The sequence below is a fragment of the Heterodontus francisci genome, chromosome 8, assembly GCF_036365525.1.
Source record: "Heterodontus francisci isolate sHetFra1 chromosome 8, sHetFra1.hap1, whole genome shotgun sequence".
NCBI classification, from domain to species: domain Eukaryota; kingdom Metazoa; phylum Chordata; class Chondrichthyes; order Heterodontiformes; family Heterodontidae; genus Heterodontus; species Heterodontus francisci.
Window position 1 is genome coordinate 119,757,848 of NC_090378.1, and position 19,920 is coordinate 119,777,767.

Genomic DNA, 19,920 nt, shown 5'->3' on the forward strand with positions numbered 1-19,920 from the left:
TAAAAATTGTAACAAATATGAGCAGGCCAGTGCATTTTTTTTTAAATTTGCAGATAAAACCTGATTCCAGCTTGTGTGAAAAAGCTTGGCAAACGTATCATTACAATGATATAACATGTTAAACATGTCGAAATGCAACCAATCAGTTTGAATGGGATATGATTGTGATGAGGTTGATCTGACAGATTTCAATGGACAGTACAACTGAGCAGGTTGCAAAACCAACCTTTCACCCCATCCCAGCAGTTTCCTATGGGCAGGTTGTTAAAGTTATCACCCATGATCTGCTTCTCAAAGAAAATTTTTTTAGAAATACTTTTCAACAAAACTTTTTATAATCTAAGTTAGAAATATAGTGTAACTGAAACTCTTACTTTATGCAAGTCTTTTCAGATTTCGAGGATTTTGGAAGAGGGGAATTTTTTTTCAATAAAAGCATTCTACAAATTGAGTTCCTTTAACCAAAGTTAGCTCTCCCCCAGATCAGGTAGCTAAGTATCTGCACGTTTATCACCCTTAACCCACTCCCTTTCCTCATCTACATGCTGCCCCATAGTGATATCATCTGCAGACATGAGGGTTAGCTTCTACATGTACGCTAACTCTACCTCCCTGCCATATCTCTTGACCTCTCCACTGCCATTGTGCTGCTAGACTGGTAGTTTATTATTCAGTTGTGCATGAACTGGAAATTTCCTGCCATTGAACATGGGGAAGATTGAAGGCATTGCCTTTCTTCAATATCCACCTGAAACTGCCGCCTGGCGGAACCAAACTGTCCACATTCTAAGTGTCCCATTCAAACCCATCAAAAAGAGAATTTACTTCCACCTCGAACATTGCCTCCCTTCATTCATACTTCAGCCCATCTTCCACTAAGACCATCATCCATGCCTTTGTCATCTTCGTATTCAACTGTTACAAAGCTCTCCTGTCCAGCCTCCCAAGAATCCAAATTTCTGCTGTCTGTATCCTATCCTGCACAAGGTCTCATTCCCCTATCATCCCTGTCCTCATTGACCAACACTAGCCCTGTCTCCCAATGCCTAGTGTTTAAATTTCTCATCTTTGTGTTTAATTTCTTTCAGTTTGTCCCTTCCTATCCATCTGAGCTCTTTCAACCCCTCACCATTTCTCTAACTCTGGCCTTTACACTGATGTCCCATGCTCAAGTTTCCTCTCTAAACCTTTTTTGCCTCTTTGCCTCCCTCTGCCCCTTTATGACCCTCCTTAAAACCTGCCTCTTCGACCAAGCTTTTAGTCACCCATCCTAAAATATTTTTTTTTGGACGCATCATCCATTTTTTCTGATTATGTGTTTTTGAATCTATTTGAGAGGGTCTCCTATGTTGAAGGTGGAGCCACTGAAGTTCCCTCTTGCCTTATTTTTGGCCTTTCCCAAAGCTTCTGTTCAGACAGTGATCTTGGTTTTCATTTGAAGAGCATGTCTACCAAGTGTATGAAGGATGAGGTGTTCTTTTGCATCTGTTAATAAAGTGATTGTAGTTTGTACTACCAAACATTTTAATTTGTGCATTTGTGGTTTGTGAAGAGTAGGTAATCTGGTCAAAAATAATCTTTGATTTCCCTTTGTGCACATTCTGGGCAGAGATTTGTCTCGAATGGTGGCACAAAAGGTGTGGTATTGGATCGGCCACCCGTGATACATAGCACCCAATATTAGCGGGCAGCCAATCCAATAGTGCACATTTTGTGCCACCAGCCAAGGCAAATATCTCCTTCTATATCTATGTGGTCATCATAAACTTGGTCGCTGTTAAACCATGTCTTTTAGCTTTAACTATTATTATGACCCAGTGAGAAATGTCTCGGGGTCACTCTCAGCCTTCACCTGGTCTTCCCGTAACAGGGTTTAATTTTAAAAACACTTTTTTTAGCTCCCCCTTGGTGAATCCTTGTTCACTGCTTTCCAATTATAAGGCAAAGAAACTAGCACAAACAGGCTTTCTCAGGTTTAAAGAAGAAAAGTTGAAATTTCTGAAACTTAAAAATGAACTCTAATTCAGTTAACGGCTATGGCTACATGACACACCCATGCTAACATGCATATGCGATACACACATGCAAATAGAGACAGAAAAGAGTAGAAGAAAAATAAAGTGGAAAAGTTTGAGGCAATATCTGAAGAGTTGTTGTTCTGGTTCGTTGAGCTCACTGCAGAGTCCTTGACTGTAGGCAGATCTTGCTTTTTGTTGAGGCCCAGTATTCTTCTTAAACCTTGTTCGCTGTCGGAGACTTTTCTCTTTTGGGGTTCATATGTCTTCAGTGGATTCAGAGGCTTGTGAGAAAGAGATGGGAGCAGATAGGAGAGAGATCTTCTCAGTCCAGGAACAAACAGACACTCTGCCTTCAAACTCTCTGTGGCCAGTTCAAAAGAACAAGCTGGAATAGCGAGAGAGTCACGTGACCAGCTGGTCTAACCAGTCCTGGCCCTTGTGGATTGCATCTTCCTTAGCAGGCCCTGGAATGCACTTCCTCACCTTCGATGTCTGTTAGTATGTAAATGTTTTTTTTCAGCCACGACTGATCTGTTTAACAAGTTATTTCCTTGCTCCAACAAGTTATAAATCAATGTTCTTGACAATATTGATGTACCTTATTCCTGGCAGGTGGGGGCCTAGTATGACATTATGTTATTGCAAAGCAGCATGGCTATTTGACCTTTAAATGGATAATTTTTGTTTGTACTGCAGTGTTTAAGTGGTCCATGGTACTGGAAACATCTTAAGTCTTTGTCTTTTCCACTTTTGATCAGGAACTGTTCAAGAAAGTAGTGATCCACCACTGCCTGGGCTGCATCTGGTCACAGCGCCACAAAAAACAAAATCAGCACCTGGCGACAACCATCCGGGCCACAATCACACAATTTAATAACATCACTAAATGTGTGATCAGCAGCATCCTAAAAGACCGAAATCTGAAGCCAGACCAGAGAGCCAGGTTGCTTGAGAAGTGGATCACTATTGCTGAGGTACTGCATTGTTTATCGATGAGACTATATGAAAGGCCAAAGGCTACAGTAAGGGAAGCCACCAAGGTGGAAGAGAGCCTATAAGTCAAGACCAAGCAGCTCAGGAATCGGTGATTAGATGTTAAGCTCAGGTTTTGAAAGCCTATTAGTAGATTGTAGGAGAGGGAAGATCTGAGCAAGGGAGGTTTATGAGGAAGAAGAGTTTGAATGCTTCTGTAGAATGGTGAATCCTGGCACTATTTCCATTCTGCTAAACTTTGTCTTTGCCCTATACCTGAATATACGCACATTCCTACAGGTATGATTGGAAAGAGATAAAGAGTGGGAATTTTGACTGACTTATTTTTCTCTCTGCCTCCATTGGGCCAAGTGCATGGAGGACACTCTCGCTGCTGTCTTGGCTGAGATTAGCTAACTCAGTATCAACAGTTTTATTTTAGTCCAAACGTAGCAAATAGAAGTGCATTTGGTTTTCTGATTTTTGTATGCTTTTCTTTAGATGGTTGTCTTGTGCTGCCAGTCCTGCCCATCAGCTCTTTACACTAGACATTACAATTTATTATTCATCAGCCTAATACAATGAACAGGAAGGCTTCCCCCTCCCCTCTTTCCCCCCCCACATTACGATGTCCCAGACACCGCCATCACCATCTCCGCGTATGTCCTGTTCCACCGGCAGGACAGACCTAGCAGAGGTGGCGGCACAGTGGTATACAGTTGGGAGGGAATTGCCGTTGGAGTCTCATGGCATCAGGTCAAACATGGGCAAGGAAACGTCCTGCTGATTTCCACCTACCACCCTTCCTCAGCTGATGAATCAGTAGTCCTCCAGGTTGAACAGCACTTGGAGAACCACTGAAGATGGCAAGGGCACAGAATGTATTTTGGATAAGGGGCTTCAATGTCCATCAACAAGAGTGGCTTGATATCACCACTCCTGACCAAGCTGGCCGAGCCCTAAAGGACAAAGTTGCGATACTGGGTCTGGGGCAGGTGGTGAGGGAACCAACAAGAGGGAAAAACATACTTGACCTCGTCCTCACCAGTCTGCCTGCTGCAGATGCATCTGTCCATGACAGTAGGGTAGAAGTGACCACCGCACAGTCCTTGTGGAGATGAAGTCCCATCTTCGCGTTGAGGATACCCTCTATCGTGTTGTGTGGCACTCCCACTGTGCTAAATTAGATAGACTTCAAACAGATCTAGCAATGCCAAAGTGAGCAACCATGAGGCACTGTGGGCCATCAGTAACAGCAGAACTGTACTCAACCACAATCTGTAACCTCATGGCCCAGCATATCCTACACTCTACCATCAAGCCAGGAGACCAACTCTGGTTCAATGAGGAGTGCAGGAGGGCATGCTAGGAGCAGCACCAGGCATACCTCAAAATGAGGTATCGACTTGGTGAAGCTGGAACCCAGAACTACTTGTGTGCCAAACTTCGTAAGCAGCATGCAATAGACAGAGCTAAGCGATTCTATAACCTACGGATCAAATCTAAGCTCTGCAGTCCTGCCACATCCAGTCGTGAATGGTGGTGGACAATTAAACAAATTACTGGAGGAGGAGGCTCCACAAATATCCTTATCCTCAATAATGGGGGAGCCGAGCACAAGTGCAAAGATAAGGCCCTTCAGCTGCTTGATCAATGTAGAAATGTGTAGAAATGCAGCAAGACCTGGACAGTATCCAGGCTTGGGCTGATAAGTGGCAAATCACATTTGCAATAATCTTCAGCCAGAAGTGCCGAGTTGATGATCTATTTTGGCCTCCTCTTGAAGTCCCCAGCATCACAGATGCCAGTCTTCAGCCAATTCAATTCACTCCGCATGATATCAAGAAATGACTGAAGGCACTGGATACTGCAAAGGCTATGAGCCCTGACAACATTCTGGCAACAGTACTGAAGACCTGTGCGCCCAAGCCAAGCTGTTCCAGTACAGCTATAACACTGGTATCTACCCGGCAATGTGGAAAATTGCTCAGGTATGTCCTATACACAAAAAGCACGACAAGTTCAACCCGGCCAATTACTGCCCCATCAGTCTACTCACAGTCATCAGTAACGTGATGGAAGGTGTCATTGACAGTGCTATCAAGCAGCGCTTGCTTAGCAATAATCTGCTCACTGACGCTCAGTTTGTGTTCCGCCAGAGCAACTCAGTTTCTGACCTCATTACAGCCTTGGTTCAAACTTGGACAAAAGAGCTGACCTCAAGAGGTGAGGTGAGAATGACTGCACTTGACATCAAGGCAGCATTTGACCGTGTATGGCATCAAGGAGCCCTCGCAAAACTGGAGTCAATGGGAATCGGGGGGAAAACTCTCCACTTTTTTTTTATTAATTCATGGGATGTGGGCATCACTGGCCAGGCCAGCATTTATTGCCCATCCCTAATTGCCCTTGAGAAGGTGGTGGTGAACTGCCTTCTTGAACCGCTGCTGTCCCTTTGGGGTAGGTATACCCACAGTGCTGTTAGGAAGGGAGTTCCAGGATTTTGACCCAGCGACAGTGAAGAAATGGCGATATAGTTCCATGTCAGGATGGTGTGTGACTTGGAGGGGAACTTGCAGGTAGTGGTGGTGTTCCCATGTATTTGCTGCCCTTGTCCTTCTAGTTGGTAGAGGTCACGGGTTTGGAAGGTACTGTCTAAGGAGCCTTGGTGCATTGCTGCAGTACATCTTGTAGATGGTACACACTGCTGCCACTGTGCGTCGGTGGTGGAGGGAGTCATACTTAGCGTAAAGGAAGATGGTAGTGGTTGTTGAAGGCCAATCATCTCAGCTTTAGAACATCATTGCAGGAGTCCCTCGGGGTAGTGTCCGAGGCCCAACCATCTACAGCTAGTTCATCAATGACCTTCCTTCAATCATAAGGTCAGAGGTGGGGATGTTTGCTGATGATTGCACCATGTTCAGCATCATTTGTTACTCCGCAGATACTGAAGCTGTCTGTGTAGAAATGCAGCAAGACCTGGACAATATCCAGGCTTGGGCTGATAAATGGCAAATCACATTTGAGCCACGTAAGTGCCAGACAATGACCATCTCCAACAAGAGAGAAACCAACCATCTCCCCTTGACATTCAATGGCATTACGATCGCTGAAACCCCACTATCAACATCCTAGGGGTTACCATTGGCTAAAAACTGAACTGGAGAAGCCATGTAAATACCATGGCTGCAAGAACAAGTCAGAGACTGGGAATCCTGCGGCGAATAACTCATCTCCTGATTCCCCAAAGACTGTCCACCATCTACAAGGCAAAAATCAGGAGTATGATGGAATACTCTCCCCTTGCCTGGATGGGTGCAGTTCCAACAACACTCAAGAAGCCCAACACCATCCAGGACAAAGCAGCCCACTTGATTGGCACGCCATCCGCAAACATTCACTTCCTCAACCACCGACGCACAATGGCAGCAGCGTGTGCCATCTACAGGGTGTACTGCAGCAACGCATCAAGACTCCTTAGACAGCACCTTCCAAGCCCGCGTCCTCTACCACCTAGAAGGACAAGGACAGCAGATGCTTGGGAACACCACCACCTGCAAGTTCCCCTCCAATCCACACACCATCCTGACTTGGAATTATACTGTCATTCCTTCACTGTCGCTGGGTCAAAATCCTGGAACTCCCTTCTTAACAGCACTGTGGGTGTGCCTACCCCACATGGACTGCAGCAGTTCAAGAAGGCAGCTCACCACCACCTTCTCAAGGGCAATCAGAGATGGGCAATAAATGCTGGCCAAGCCAGCGATGCCCACATCTCATGAATGAACAAAAAGAACACCCCACCACTCCCTAAAAGAGTCTGTGTCTGGGTCATGCTCATTCTGAAGTCTCCTTTGGTGTCAATCACCATAGCTGTAGACCACCCATCAAAAATTGACAGATGATGAACTGAAGAGGTTGTTATAGCATCAAAATAAGTGAATAGCAAACTGTGAGTTGTCAAGAAGTGTGAAAATGTTTTTTCCATGAATCTGATTTTAATGCTGTTATTTTCACAGCTGACCTTTTTGGTAGAACAGTTCAAAGGTCTGAGGTATCAGGAAACTAGCAGGCACTGATATTTACAAAGAACTCTCTTGTTGTCCTTCTAGAAATCCAGAACAATTAACAATTACTCCTCACTCCGGGCCATTGTTGCAGCCCTGCAGTCCAGCCCAATTTATAAATTGAGGAAGACTTGGGCTGCTGTGTCAAAGTAAGTTCCTTTTCCAAAGTAGCCATGTAATGTTTGTCATAAAAATGTGATGATGAGTTGCAGATTCTACCCTGAGCTTCCTTGCACAGTGAGCTTCAGATTCTAGATGTGTTGGCAGGGCTACCAGAGACACTATGGTGCACCTCTAACAACTGGCTCATTGCCAGAAGTCTGTCTTCCTTTTGCTCGAGAATGTGAGTTACTGAGCAGTTTTCTTCAGTCGAATAATAAAACTGTTCAGCAACTTAAACTTTAAAGTATTGTGTTCCAAAATTGATCTGCTGTTAGATGTAACTGGCCATAAAATACTCCCTCTGTGGATATGTTGTGTCCAGTAAAGGGCTGCTACCTGACCTGAACCCAACAGGACCCGACGACATGTGTCGGTTTCGGGTCGGGTCGGGCTCCTCTTCCAGGTCCGGCTTTCAGGCTCGGGTCGGGTGGAGCCAGGCCGAGTCCAGGTCGGGCTCGGGTCGGGTCGGGTCGGGTCGGACACAGGCGGTAAGTGCTCTGCAGGTAAGTATTGAAATTAAAAAACTTACCTAAGCTGGGAGATCGGGACGAAACTGAGTCTGCGCAGTGAGCGAGTGACGTCACCATGACATCATCACGCATGCGCTGCAGCTTCCTGAATTAAGTAAAGGGATGGTCGGGTTGGGCTCGGGGGGGGTCGAGTTGAGGTCAGGCTTGGGTCGGGTCGGGCTCGGGTCGGCTGTGGTTCGGTCGGGTTCAGGTCGGGTTCTTTTTCCTCACCTGAGTAGGCCTTTAATGTCCAGTGATGTACGATGGTGGTTTGACACAATCTTTTATCTCCTGAGGAAGTGCACTAAATCCTTTAAAGCACGTTGCCTCAGACAATTTGATCCTGTCTGAATTTTTAGGTTTCTTGAAAGTTCTGCCAGGAGATTTACAAAAAGCTAGCTAATGCCCTGCATTGCATTTAGTTCTGAGAAATACTTAAACCCTTTTCAACCCCCCATTATCTCTGATTAAGAAGGGGAAAATAGAGTACGAGAGCAAGCTTGCAGGGAACATAAAAACTGACTGTAAAAGTTTCTATAGGTATGTGAAGAGAAAAAGATTAGTGAAGACAAATAAAGGTCCCTTACGGTCAGAAACAGGGGGATTTATTATGGGGAACAAAGAAATGGCTGACCAACTAAATGCATACTTTGGTTCTGTCTTCACAAATATCATACCAGAAATGTTAGGGAACACAGGGAGAGAAGAACTGCAGGAAATCAGTATTAGTAGAGAAATGGTGTTGGGGAAATTGATGGGATTGAAGGCCGATAAACCCCCAGGGCCTGATGGTCTGCATCCCAGAGTACTTAAGGAAGTGGCCCCAGAAATAGTGGATGCATTGGTGGTCATCTTCCAAGATTCTATCGACTCTGGAACAGTTCCTACAGATTGGAGGATAGCTAATGTAACCCCACTATTTAAAAGGGAGATAGAGAGAAAGCAGGGAATTATTGACCAGTCAGCCTGACGTTGGTAGTGGGGAAAATTCTAGAGTCCATTATCAAAGATTTTATAGCAGAGCACTTGGAGAACAGTGGTAGAATCGGACAGAGTCAGCATGGATTTACGAAAGGGAAATCATGCTTGACAAATCTACTAGAATTCTTCGAGGATAAAACGAGTAGAATTGATGAGGGGGAGCCAGTGGATGTGTTTTGTTTGGACTTTCAGAAGGCTTTCGACAAAATCTCACATAAGAGATTAGCATGTAAAATTAAAGCGCATGGGATTGTGAGGGATAGAAAATTGGTTGGCAGACAGGAAACAAAGAGTAGGGAACAATGGGTCTTTTTCCGAATGGCAGGCAATGACTAGTGTGGTACCACGGGGATCGATGCGAGGACCCCATCTATTCAGAATATATATTCATGATTTAGATGAGGGAACTAAATGTAATATCTCCAAATTTGCAGCTGACACAAAACTGGGAGGGAGGGTAACTAGTGAGGAGGATGCAGAGAGGCTTCAGGGTGATTTGGACAAGTTGAGTGAGTGGGTAAATGCAAGGCAGATGCAGTATAATGTGGATAAATGTGAGGTTATTCACTTTGGTGGCAAAAACAGGAAGGCAGATTATTATCTGAATGGCTATAAACTGAGAGAGGGAAATATGCAACGAGACCTGGGTGTTCTCGTACACCAGTCGCTGAAGATTAGCATGCAGGTCCAACAGGCGGTAAAAAAGGCAAGTGGTATGTTGGCCTTCATAGTGAGAGGATTCGAGTACAGGAGCAGGGATGTCTTGCTGCAATTATACAGGACCTTGGTGGTGCCACACCTGGAATATTGTGTACAGTTTTGGTCTCCTTATCTGAGGAAGGATGTTCTTGCTATAGAGGGAGTGCAGCAAAGGTTTACCAGACTGATTCCTGGGATGGCGGGACTGACGTATGAGGAGAGATTGAGTCGGTTAGGATTATATTCGCTGGAGTTCAGAAGAGTGAGGTGGGAATCTCAGAGAAACCTATAAAATTCTAACAGGACTTGACAGTGTAGATGCAGGAAGGATGTTCCCAATGGTGGGGGAGTCCAGAACCAGGGGTCATAGTCTAAGGATACAGGGTAAACCATTCAGGACTGAGATGAGGAGAAATTTCTTCACCCAAAGAGTGGTGAACCTATGAAATTCATTATCACAGAAAGCAGTTGAGGCCAAAACATTGTATGTCTTCAAGAAGGAGTTAGATATAGCTCTTGGGGCGAAAGGGATCAAAGGTTATGGGGCGAAAGCAGAAACAGGTTACTGAGTTGGATGATCAGCCATGATCATAATGAATGGTGGAGCAGGCTCGAAGGGCCGAATGGCTTACTCCTGCTCCTATTTTCTATGTTTCTATGTTTGCTGCTACATGTCTGAGTCTTTGACAGCCATTGATTAATCTGCCTCTATTCTCTCATGATTAATTTGTCTCATTCTCTTGATTAGGAGCAGCATGGGATTGTTCGAGGAGCTTGAGGAACAATGCTGCCATCGAATTAATTATCATCTGGGTGAAGAGGTAAGATGTTGCACTTGGTCCAGTTTATCCATATTCATCGGGTGTTCAGTGTTTAAAAATAATACCTGCAATGTGTTAAACTGGTGGCTGACTGCATATGGGTGTTGTCAATCGATCAGGCAGCTGGCGAAATGTAAACTGTGTACTCGGTGGTCTGGCTTGGCTCAAGTCTTCAAAGCTTCTGTCAGTCTCGATACATATAATGGAGGTAGATATTATAATTAACTATTTAAATAAACATACTTCTAACAAGGGTATGTTGATAATGATGTAAACTCAGTAATAAACACAGAAAGAGAATCTACCTTTAAAATTTGAACTCTTCAACAAAGTTTAAAGTGGGATTTGTGCCAGTGATTTTTCCTTTTGCTTTGTGCAGTGGGAGGGCCTTTTAAATGCAAGGTGGGGCACTTACACATTTAATTGGTTCCCATAAGTAATTATTAGTTGAATGATCACCTGTTTTTCTTCCTTTTCCTGTTTGTTCTGTATAATAAGGATAAGTAACTGCATGGGAACTGGGACATATTTAGAATATTGCTTTGTTCGTTGAATACTTCAGGCTATGATTATCTAATTTCAAATAGTTTGTGCCAAAACAGACACAAATTAGAGCATCTTGCATCTTCTTCAGTAAGTTCCAGAGAATACTGAATATGCCATATGGACTAAGACCACTTTCAGAACAACTCTTGTTCTCTCGTGTGCATAGCAAAAACATTTGATGGATTTTTGGTGGTACTATCAGAATATTTTGAAAGCTCTGAAAGACAACTACGTTTACCAAAGTTAGAGTTTTTTAAAAAAAGGCCGAACTGGGAAAACACATTGACCACATTTTGAAATTGACATGTAACACCTGACCCTTGGGCCAGCATTTAATCTGGGCAATGGGGATCTCGACGTCCAGCAAAAGTGCGAGTGAGAACCCCATGTCGTTCCTTCTGAGGGAGGCCTGCCGAATCAAGTGCCAATTAGGTACTTAACTGTACAAAGACGGGCCTTCCACTGGGTCAAGGACCCTGGTGACGGACGTCCCGCCCTCTGAGAGCTGCCAGCCACTCAGGCCAGCAGCTGTTTAACTGAGCAGCGCCACCACAGAGGCTGTTGCTGCTGCCAATGGAGCACTGACCCGAGGCCTAGGAGTAGCACTGGACCCAGAGCACAGGTAGGTCAGGGCGGGAGGGGTCTCGTGGTATGGGGGTGTGGGGTAGGGCAGTGTATGGGGTTTGGCAGAAAGGGCATGGGGGTAGCTATCAACAGGCCCCCCAACCTGATGCCAGGTCCCTAATTCAAGCCCCCCTCCTCCGCCCTGGAGCCGGAAAGCATCCCACATGGTTTTTCTTACTGTGCTTCCCAGGGCCGCCTGCCACTTGGCTGATTGCGATGGCAGTGGGATGAGGCCATTAATTGGGCATTAATTGGCGGTGGGGCAGGAAGGCCGTTCACAGGCCTTCCTATCCCACACTTAATTATGGCGGAGGTGGGGAGGCAGCGGGGACCCACCGGCCACCACCCCACCCGATTACATGGTCTCCCCGTCTCCAAACCCGTCATGGGGGAGAACATAAAATTCCCTCCTCGGTGTCTGAAAAAGAGCAAAATGTGTTCAATCAAATTGAGAGGTTTGAAAGGCTTGCCTGCTGCTGTTATACAAAAAAATGAGTTGATGAAGTAACTTTTTTTGCCTTACTGTGTTTGGCAGTCCAACAACAAATCAGTTTCGCCAAATTGTATTTGTGTTTTTATCCAAAAAAACATGTTTCACCTCGAGCACATGTTTTTTAGACTTCTAGGAATTACAACAACTCCATTCTTCTCTCCTCATCCTACTCAGAATCACAGAATAGTTACAGGACAGGAGACCATCTGACCCATTGAGCCCTTGCCGGTTCTACAAGAGCAGTTTAGTTCGTCCCACTACCCCACCCTTTCCTGTAACCCTGCAATTTTTTTCTCTTCAGGTTCTTATCCAATTTCCTTTAGAAAGTCATGATTGAACCTGCTCCACCACCATTTCAGCTGCTGCATTCCAGATCGTAACCACTTACTGCCTTCAAAAAAAAGTATTTCCTCATGTCACCTTTGGTTCTTTTGCCATTCACCTTAAATCCGTGTCCTCTGGTTCTCGAGCATTCTGCCCAATGAGAAAAATTTCACTCTATCTACTTTGTTTTGACCCCTCATGGTTTTAGACACCTCTATCAAATCTCTTCTCAACCTTCTCTAAAGAGAACAACCCCAGCTTCTCCAATCTATCCACATAACTGAAATCCCCCATCCCTGGAACCATTCGCCTAAATCTTTCCTCACACCCACCACCAGCCAACCCACTGCCAACTCCCCCACCCCCCTGCCCCACCAATCGACCTTGCTACCACCAAGCTGTTGTTCAGTACTTGGCTCCATGAGGAGAATTTTTTTTACCTCCTCCAGACTTCCCGTTTTTAAACACATTAATTCAAATCAATAAAGTGAATAAAATGTTCAATAGGATTTTAAATAGAATGATTGGGCTGAATGGCCAACACAGTCGTTATGAACATGAAGAAAGTCTCCCATTCGTATAATGGCTTCTCTGCCAGTTGTAGCAAGTGTTCACTGTGTCTTGTGTGTTTTAGGAAACATTAGGCACCTAACACACTCAACCAAGTCCTCTGCATAGGGTGTAGTATCTGGCATCTTTATCACCACGATGATACCGAGAAGCCATGGTTTTTGGCTTCTGCTGTAGCTTCCTTCCTTGCTTAGATTGAACTGGACTGTGAAAAGTCTTTATATACTGTTTCATCTCGACCTAAACGTCACATCCCCTCCATCACCAAGACCACTTGCTTGTGCTTTTACATCATCACACGCCTCCACGCCGACTTCTCTCCATCTCCCTGGGACCTTTAAACCTGTTTTTGATGCCTTGACTAGATGTTTCCTACATCTTCCCGTCATTCAGCCTCCATAAATTTAAACATGGTTCACACCAGCCGGTACACAATCCTGCGAGTCGATCATTCCCACCACTGACCTTCATTGGCTCCCTATCCCCAATGTACTGAACTTAAAATACAAATTTTCAAATCTTTACAGCCTTGTTCTGCCTATTTCCTGAAACTTCCTGCTTCCACTCCCAATCCTTCACCCATCTCTATTTTCTTTTACATACACCCCCTCTCTTCACTGCACCATTGGTTGCAGAGCATTCAGTTGCTTCAGCCCAACTTTGGAACTCCTTAATTTCCTGACCGCCTCCACTTCTCTCCAGCTTCAAAAACCTTCTGAAATCCCATCTTTGCAACCAAGTTTTCAGTCATCTCTCCTAACTCTCTCATCATGCTCATTGTCCATTCATTTTTTATCTATTTCATTCCTCCACTTGCAATTAATCCTGATATTGGTTAGTTATAAAACTCTTTGTGCCAAATTGCCACAACACTGCTCATTGTTACAGTCAGAAAATAGTCAAAGCATGGGTTTTCTGTCTAATTCCTAATTGATTTTAAATGTAGCTTTTTGTTCTGTATTTGAAATGGACTAAATGTAGTATTTTTGTTAGAAAGATATGAATCTGAGTTCTAAAAGCAGACTGTCAGATGCTCAATTTTTCTGAACTCTAAGAAGACAATGTGAAATGACGTATTTCTGAAATACATTTGCAGGCTGGATGGAAACCTTTGGTGGGCCAATTCTGGCCCTTAGGCTGTATGGTGGAGGTGGTGGCGGAGTGGAATGTCACTGGACCAGTAATCCAGACACCCAGGCAAATGATCTGGGGAAATGGGTTTAAATCCCACCATGGCAGATAGGGTGAGATTTGAATCCAATTCATAAATCTGGAATTAAAAGTTAATCTAATGGTGATGGTGAAACCATTGTCAATTGTTGCAAAGCCATATTGTTCACTAATGTCCTTTAGGGAAGGAAATCTGCCATCTTTATCTGGTCTGGCCTACATGTGACGCCTGATCCACAGCAATGTGGCTGACTCTTAAATGTTTTCAGTGGGCAATTAGGGATGGGCAATAAATGCTGGCCTAGCCAGCGTTGCCGACATCCTATGAACAAATAAAAAAAATGTTTGACAACCTTGATCTAGACAAAATAGATCATTCAGAGAGGCATCACAGCTGTGGCAGACTAAATAGATTGGTTCCTGGGATGAGAGGGTTGTACAGATTGAGTAGTATGTTATGACCGGGTGAGAAAGAGATCGAGGGGTTCCCTCTCAGCCTTTGCCTGGTTCAACCGTAACACAGTTTAATTTTAAAAACACAGTGTTTTAGCTCCCCTGTTCACAGCTTTCCAATTGTAAGGCAAAGAAATCTTAGATTTAGACAAGAAAGGTGGAAGCTTATTAACCATAAACTCTAATCCAATTAACAACTACAAATTTGCGATGTGACCACGCTAGCGTGCATACGTGATAAACACACACACAGATACAAACAGAAAAAGTAGAAAGAATAAAGGGAAAAAGTTTGAGGCTGGGTGTATTTACAGTCCTTCGACTTCAACGTGGAGTCTTTGATTGCTGGTAAGTCTTGTTGTTCGTTGGGGTCCAGTGCACACTTTAACTTGTTTCGATGTCGGAGTCTTCTCTCTCTTGAGGTTTAAGCGACTTCAGTAGGTCTAGAAGCTTGTGAGAAAGCGAGAGAGAGGCAACCAGCAGAGAAGCTCTCTTGCTCCAGGTTCAGTTGCAATCTGCAGTCTGTCTTCAAACTGTCCTGCGCGTCCTTCAAAAATGCTTGGACCAGCAGGTTCGTCATGTGACCAGCTGGTTTAACCGTGCCTGCATTTGTGGATTCTATCATCTTAGCTGATCCTGGAATGCGAGTTTTCTTTCACTTTCAATGTCTGATCATCAAAATCCATTTGGGTTAATTGGACAAGGGAGTAGTTGCTTTGTCTCCACAAGCACTGTCTTTTAGTATGCAAATGATCCTTCAGCCAAATATTTGTTGATCTCTTTAAGCAAGTCATCTCTTCACTCCAGCAACAATTCAAAATTACTGTTCATATGACAAAATTAATGTGCCTCATTCTTGGCAGGTGGGGGTCTTCGACACCTCCATACCCAGTGGAATGAGATACGATATTTTTTTAAAAGAACATTTCATGAAAAGGGATCAGAGAGAAGATAAGTCCAGGAAAACACACATGCATCTCTCTCATTCATTCAGAATTCCTAACAGTTGTTACAGCCTATTTCTTCTTGGTAGCAGTGCTGCTTTAACCTGCCCTTTTTGGCATCCCAGTAAACATGTGATTTTTGGGGAAGTTTTTCAGTTTGCGCATTTCCATGACTGCCTAGGGTGTCTTTGTTCTTGTTAGGGTCTGCAGGGGGAGAGTTAGATTTAATTAGCTCTAAGTGGGAGTTCCGCTTATGTGCGTCGGCAGTGGGCGGTTCTACTTTGAACTCTCTTTCAGTGCTTTGAGGAGTCATACAAGGGCTTTTCACCTTAGGGGATGGTTGGTTCCCTTTTCCCCTGACTGTGGGGGAGGATTCCTTGCTAATCTTCCCTTTCACATCTGGTACACTCCTGATTGCAGGTATTTGTCCAGATTCTGCTGCACTCCAATGTGGCACCTCGACTTGGTGAAGCATCACCCTCATGGTTTCTCTGCCCTCTTGAGGACTTTCTTTGTCTCTGCAGGTTCCTGTAAATGCTGTTAGCATCTCTGGTGGGGTGCTTCTAGTGTCTGCATTTACATGGGAGGATGTGGGGTCTAACTTTTTAAATATTTTGGGGTTGGCTGACCGGACGGTAGGGGTTTCTATTTGGGATTTCTTTAACCTGCCCTCTTGGTTTCTTTGCCCCTTTCGCCAGCTGTGTGCCTGCCTGTGCCCTTTTGTTCTCGACAGGGTTCCCTTCCAGTTCACCAGCCCTCTGCTGGAGGGTCCTACAAACACCAATAAAGGACTTAGGGATGCTTGGGTAATGATCTGGCAGGGTCAGATTTCACTGTAGGTTGGGGTTTACCCTCAACCTGGCACGTGTGACAACTCCAACAGTATTCCACCACATCTTTGTGGCGTTTTAGCCAGTTAAAACACTGTCTTATATGGGCTTTGGTATTTCGTATACTGATATGTACAGCCACTGTAATCTCGTGTGTCCTTCTTAATATTTCTCTCCCGTACCTCTGCGGCACCACTAACTGATGAACTACTGTCCACTCCTTGCTCTCAGGTCTGTGAGGAGAACTCTATTTCCTCATCAGTACCTCATTCTTTAAATAGTAGCAGTTACGGACTCCCTCTGCTTCAATTTCAGACTGGGCAGTCTGTGCTAACTCTCGCAATACTGGGTCAGCTCGCTGAGCCTTGGCTAGGGAAGATTCATTTAATTCATTCCTGGGTCTTCTAACTTTCCAAAGAAAGTCTCAAACAGACAGACCTCATGGTCATCTGCCTGCAGTGCCAATTCAGTCTCCTCTCAGGGAGCTGGTTTGCTCATGGCTTGATTCACTACACATTCAGGGAAACTGCAGGGGCCACCTTCTGCCACTGCCCTGTCTTTCTGAACTCCTGCAGTCTGTCTTTCACTACTGGGGAAGCTACCACCTTCATCCCTGCCAGATCATTACCTAGGAGCAGGTCAACCTCATTCACAGGCAAACTAGGGACAATCCTTACAGTCACTGGTCCCGAAACTAGGTCGCACTCCAAGTGCACCCACTGTAAAGGTACAGGCATAGACTGCCCTCCAATACCATTCACCACCATTCTGATGTTTATTGCACTCTCTGGGGGAAAGGTCAGGCCTTTTCCCAGTAAAAGGGATCTAATGGCCCTTGTGTCCCTGAGGATTACTATGGGCTTGCTTTTCCCACTCGAGGGGTGTGGGGTTACTCTCCCTTCAGACACAACACCCTGATAACCTTCTAAAATCCTATTAAATTTTCCTGCACTTGCAGCGGTAGGCTTCCTGGGTCTGATTCTTACTGCAGTTAAAGCCACAGCTTGTTCTGCTGTTCTTTCCATCAGGGTCCCTTCTCCTTCACTGAGCGGCTATGCCCTGATTAACCCTACAGGTTTTCTCTTTAGTCTCCAGCAGTCAGCTCTCAGATGCCCTGCTTTATTACAATGGAAGTACACAGGTGCTCACTCCTACTTACAGCACCTTCCTTTTTGGCTGGAGGAGAGGCCCCTGTGTCTCCTGCTTTTCTTTCCCTCTCAGGATTGCTTGGGCTTCTATCACCTTCCCACCCTTTGTCCTTTTCAGATTTGTGGAGATGACGAGGAATTCATTAGCCAGCACTGCGGCTTGCCGGGCTCTTTGAACCTTCTGTTCCTCGACATGTGTCTTTATGGAGAGTGGGAGAGAGTTTTTAAATTCCTCGAGCAAAGTCACTTCTCTGAGATTTTCCTTGTTGAGCTGCACTTTCGGAGCCCTCAGCCACTGGTTCAAAAGCCAGCTGCTTACTTCTCTCAAACTCCAGGAAAGTTTGATCAGCCTGCTTCTTGACGGTTCTAAACTTTTGGTGGTAGGTTTCCAGTACTAACTCATATGCCCCAAGGATAGCATTTTTTTGCCAGTTCATAATCTGATGAACTCTCATCTGGCAACATGGAATAAAGCTCATGGGCTTTTCCTATTAACTTGCTTTGTATCTGCCGCGTCCAAGCCTCAACAGGCCACTTTAACTGCCTTGCCAGTTTTTCAAAAGTAACAAAAATCACTTCCACGTCTCCCTCATTGAATTTTGGGATCAGTTGGGAAAATGTTTTAATAATTCTGAACCCAGCCCTGAATTACGGTTCTCCATATTGGCCATGATTTCACTGGGGTTACTCTGTCGCACCCTAGTTAACTCAAGTCGCCTCAGCTCTCTGTCTTCGCATTCTTTCTGGAAGGCTCTTTCTTTCTCTCTCTCCTGTCTCTCTCTCTCTTTTTCTCTTTCCTCAAATTCAGGTTTCCTCTGTTCCAATTGTCGCTTTGCTCACAATACCCTGTCAGGGCTTAATTCTAACCCAGTTTCTGCTTCTTCAGATTCACAGGAAAAATGTTCGGCCACTAGTCTTAGGAGTTCAGACTTTCTAGCCTTGTCATGGACAGTGATCCCACACTGCTCAGCCATTTTTCTCAACTTTTCCAGACAGTGCTTTTAACTTATCACAAGTTACTTCACCCTGGCTTGGGGAACGACTGGCTTCAATCGCAGACAAGTTCGTACACTAGCACACACAACCACAAGAAAACCTGGATTGAAATCTTTTCTCTTTTTGATTGGGATCAATTTGACTTCCCACTTCCAATTTCCTCGCTTGCCTGTGGATCAATTCCAGATGCTACCACCCAAATTTCTGTTATGACCAGGTGAGAAAGGGGTCCAGGGGTTCCCTCCCAGCCTTTGCCTGGTTTGACCAGAACAGGGTTTAATTTTCAAACACGGGCTGAATTTTACCGGCCCCTTGATACCGTGGGTCGCAGTACAGGGGCTGGTAAAATTCTGCAGGGAGAGGCCCGCCTCAACCTGCGACGTCGAGAAGGGCCCACCACAAATTATTGATGGCGGGGGGACCTTGTTGCGGCCCATCCCCCCTGCTCCCCCCACCCCCGTCGCTCGGTGGCGACACCCCAATGAAGATATGTAAAACGGTACTTACCTCTGCAGATTATGCAGCCCACCGCCTCTTCATGGACACTTCCAGATTTTAAATTGAACAGGCAGCTATCACGTGCCATCATGTTCTGAACAGAAAAGCTGACGGGTTTTCAGAAGCAGATGTTTTCACGATGGAAGGTAAGTTCTGTTTTCAGGGGTCTCACTCTGCATTATGGAAGGGAGGAGGGAGGGGGGATTCGAGGAGTCTCACTCTGCATTATGGAAGGGAGGAGGGAGGGGATCTGGGACTACTCTGGGAAAGCTCTGCAGGCATGAAAGGAGCTACTGTGTACCCTCCCTCCGTAAACAGTGTCCACTCTGCGTTTGTTTGTGTTTGTGAAGGAGCAATGGCACTCTGGTCATCCTGTGCGTGGGCAGGGTACCAGAAAGGGTAGGAGCGTTAAGATTATATTGATGGTAGGGGCAATCGATGCAGCTGGAAGATCTTGATGTGGTCATGCTGTGCCACTCTTGAGTGTTGGCCAAGATGAGCAATGCCATGCCACAAAGTTGATCCATGAAAGCACCTGATGTACCCGTCAACACCAATCCCTGCCCTCCTTGGAGCCTTCGAATAAATGAAGGGGTCAACTTTATTTATCACATGGAAATAGGTAGGCTCATCCTACATTGTGTGATGCTCTGCTCCTGAGGATCCATATGCGCCTGAGGCAAAATCAACAGGCAGGTGCGATCCATGTAGAGGCCCCCGGTCGTGAGCAGCAACCCCCAAGGGGAGCTTGCCTTTATGATTGCTGTGCATCGACAGGCTCCACATGACATGCCATCAGATGTCAGAGCACCAGTGTCAGATGCGATTGCGCATGTAGAGAGGGTGGTGACATGTCTCTGTGCCCTGTTCAAAGATGACCTGCAGCCCATCGGCTTTGGTAGACATCCTATCCCTTTCGTTCTCATAGTTTCAGTGGTTATCAAGCTTGACACCTTTGCAGCTTTTCAGGGGCCCACCAGAGACCTTTGTGGGATCACACAGTCAGCAGTGCACTGCTGCATCAGGGAGGTCACCAATGCCCTGCACCAGAAGGCCAGTGAGTATGTCCGCTTCAGGACAGTCTCTCACAGCTAG

At 45.3% G+C, this 19,920-nt stretch overlaps 1 protein-coding gene across 1 annotated transcript in view; it reads left to right on the forward strand.

The window, feature by feature from the left end:
- LOC137373255 (ral guanine nucleotide dissociation stimulator-like 1) overlaps window positions 1-19,920 on the forward strand; it is a 58,571-nt gene that overhangs the window by 22,032 nt on the left and 16,619 nt on the right. The window contains exons 14-17 of the mRNA XM_068038104.1: window positions 2,777-2,992; window positions 7,103-7,206; window positions 7,296-7,400; window positions 10,157-10,229. Of these exons, the coding sequence (XP_067894205.1) occupies window positions 2,777-2,992; window positions 7,103-7,206; window positions 7,296-7,400; window positions 10,157-10,229 (498 nt within the window). The remainder of the gene's footprint in view (window positions 1-2,776; window positions 2,993-7,102; window positions 7,207-7,295; window positions 7,401-10,156; window positions 10,230-19,920) is intronic.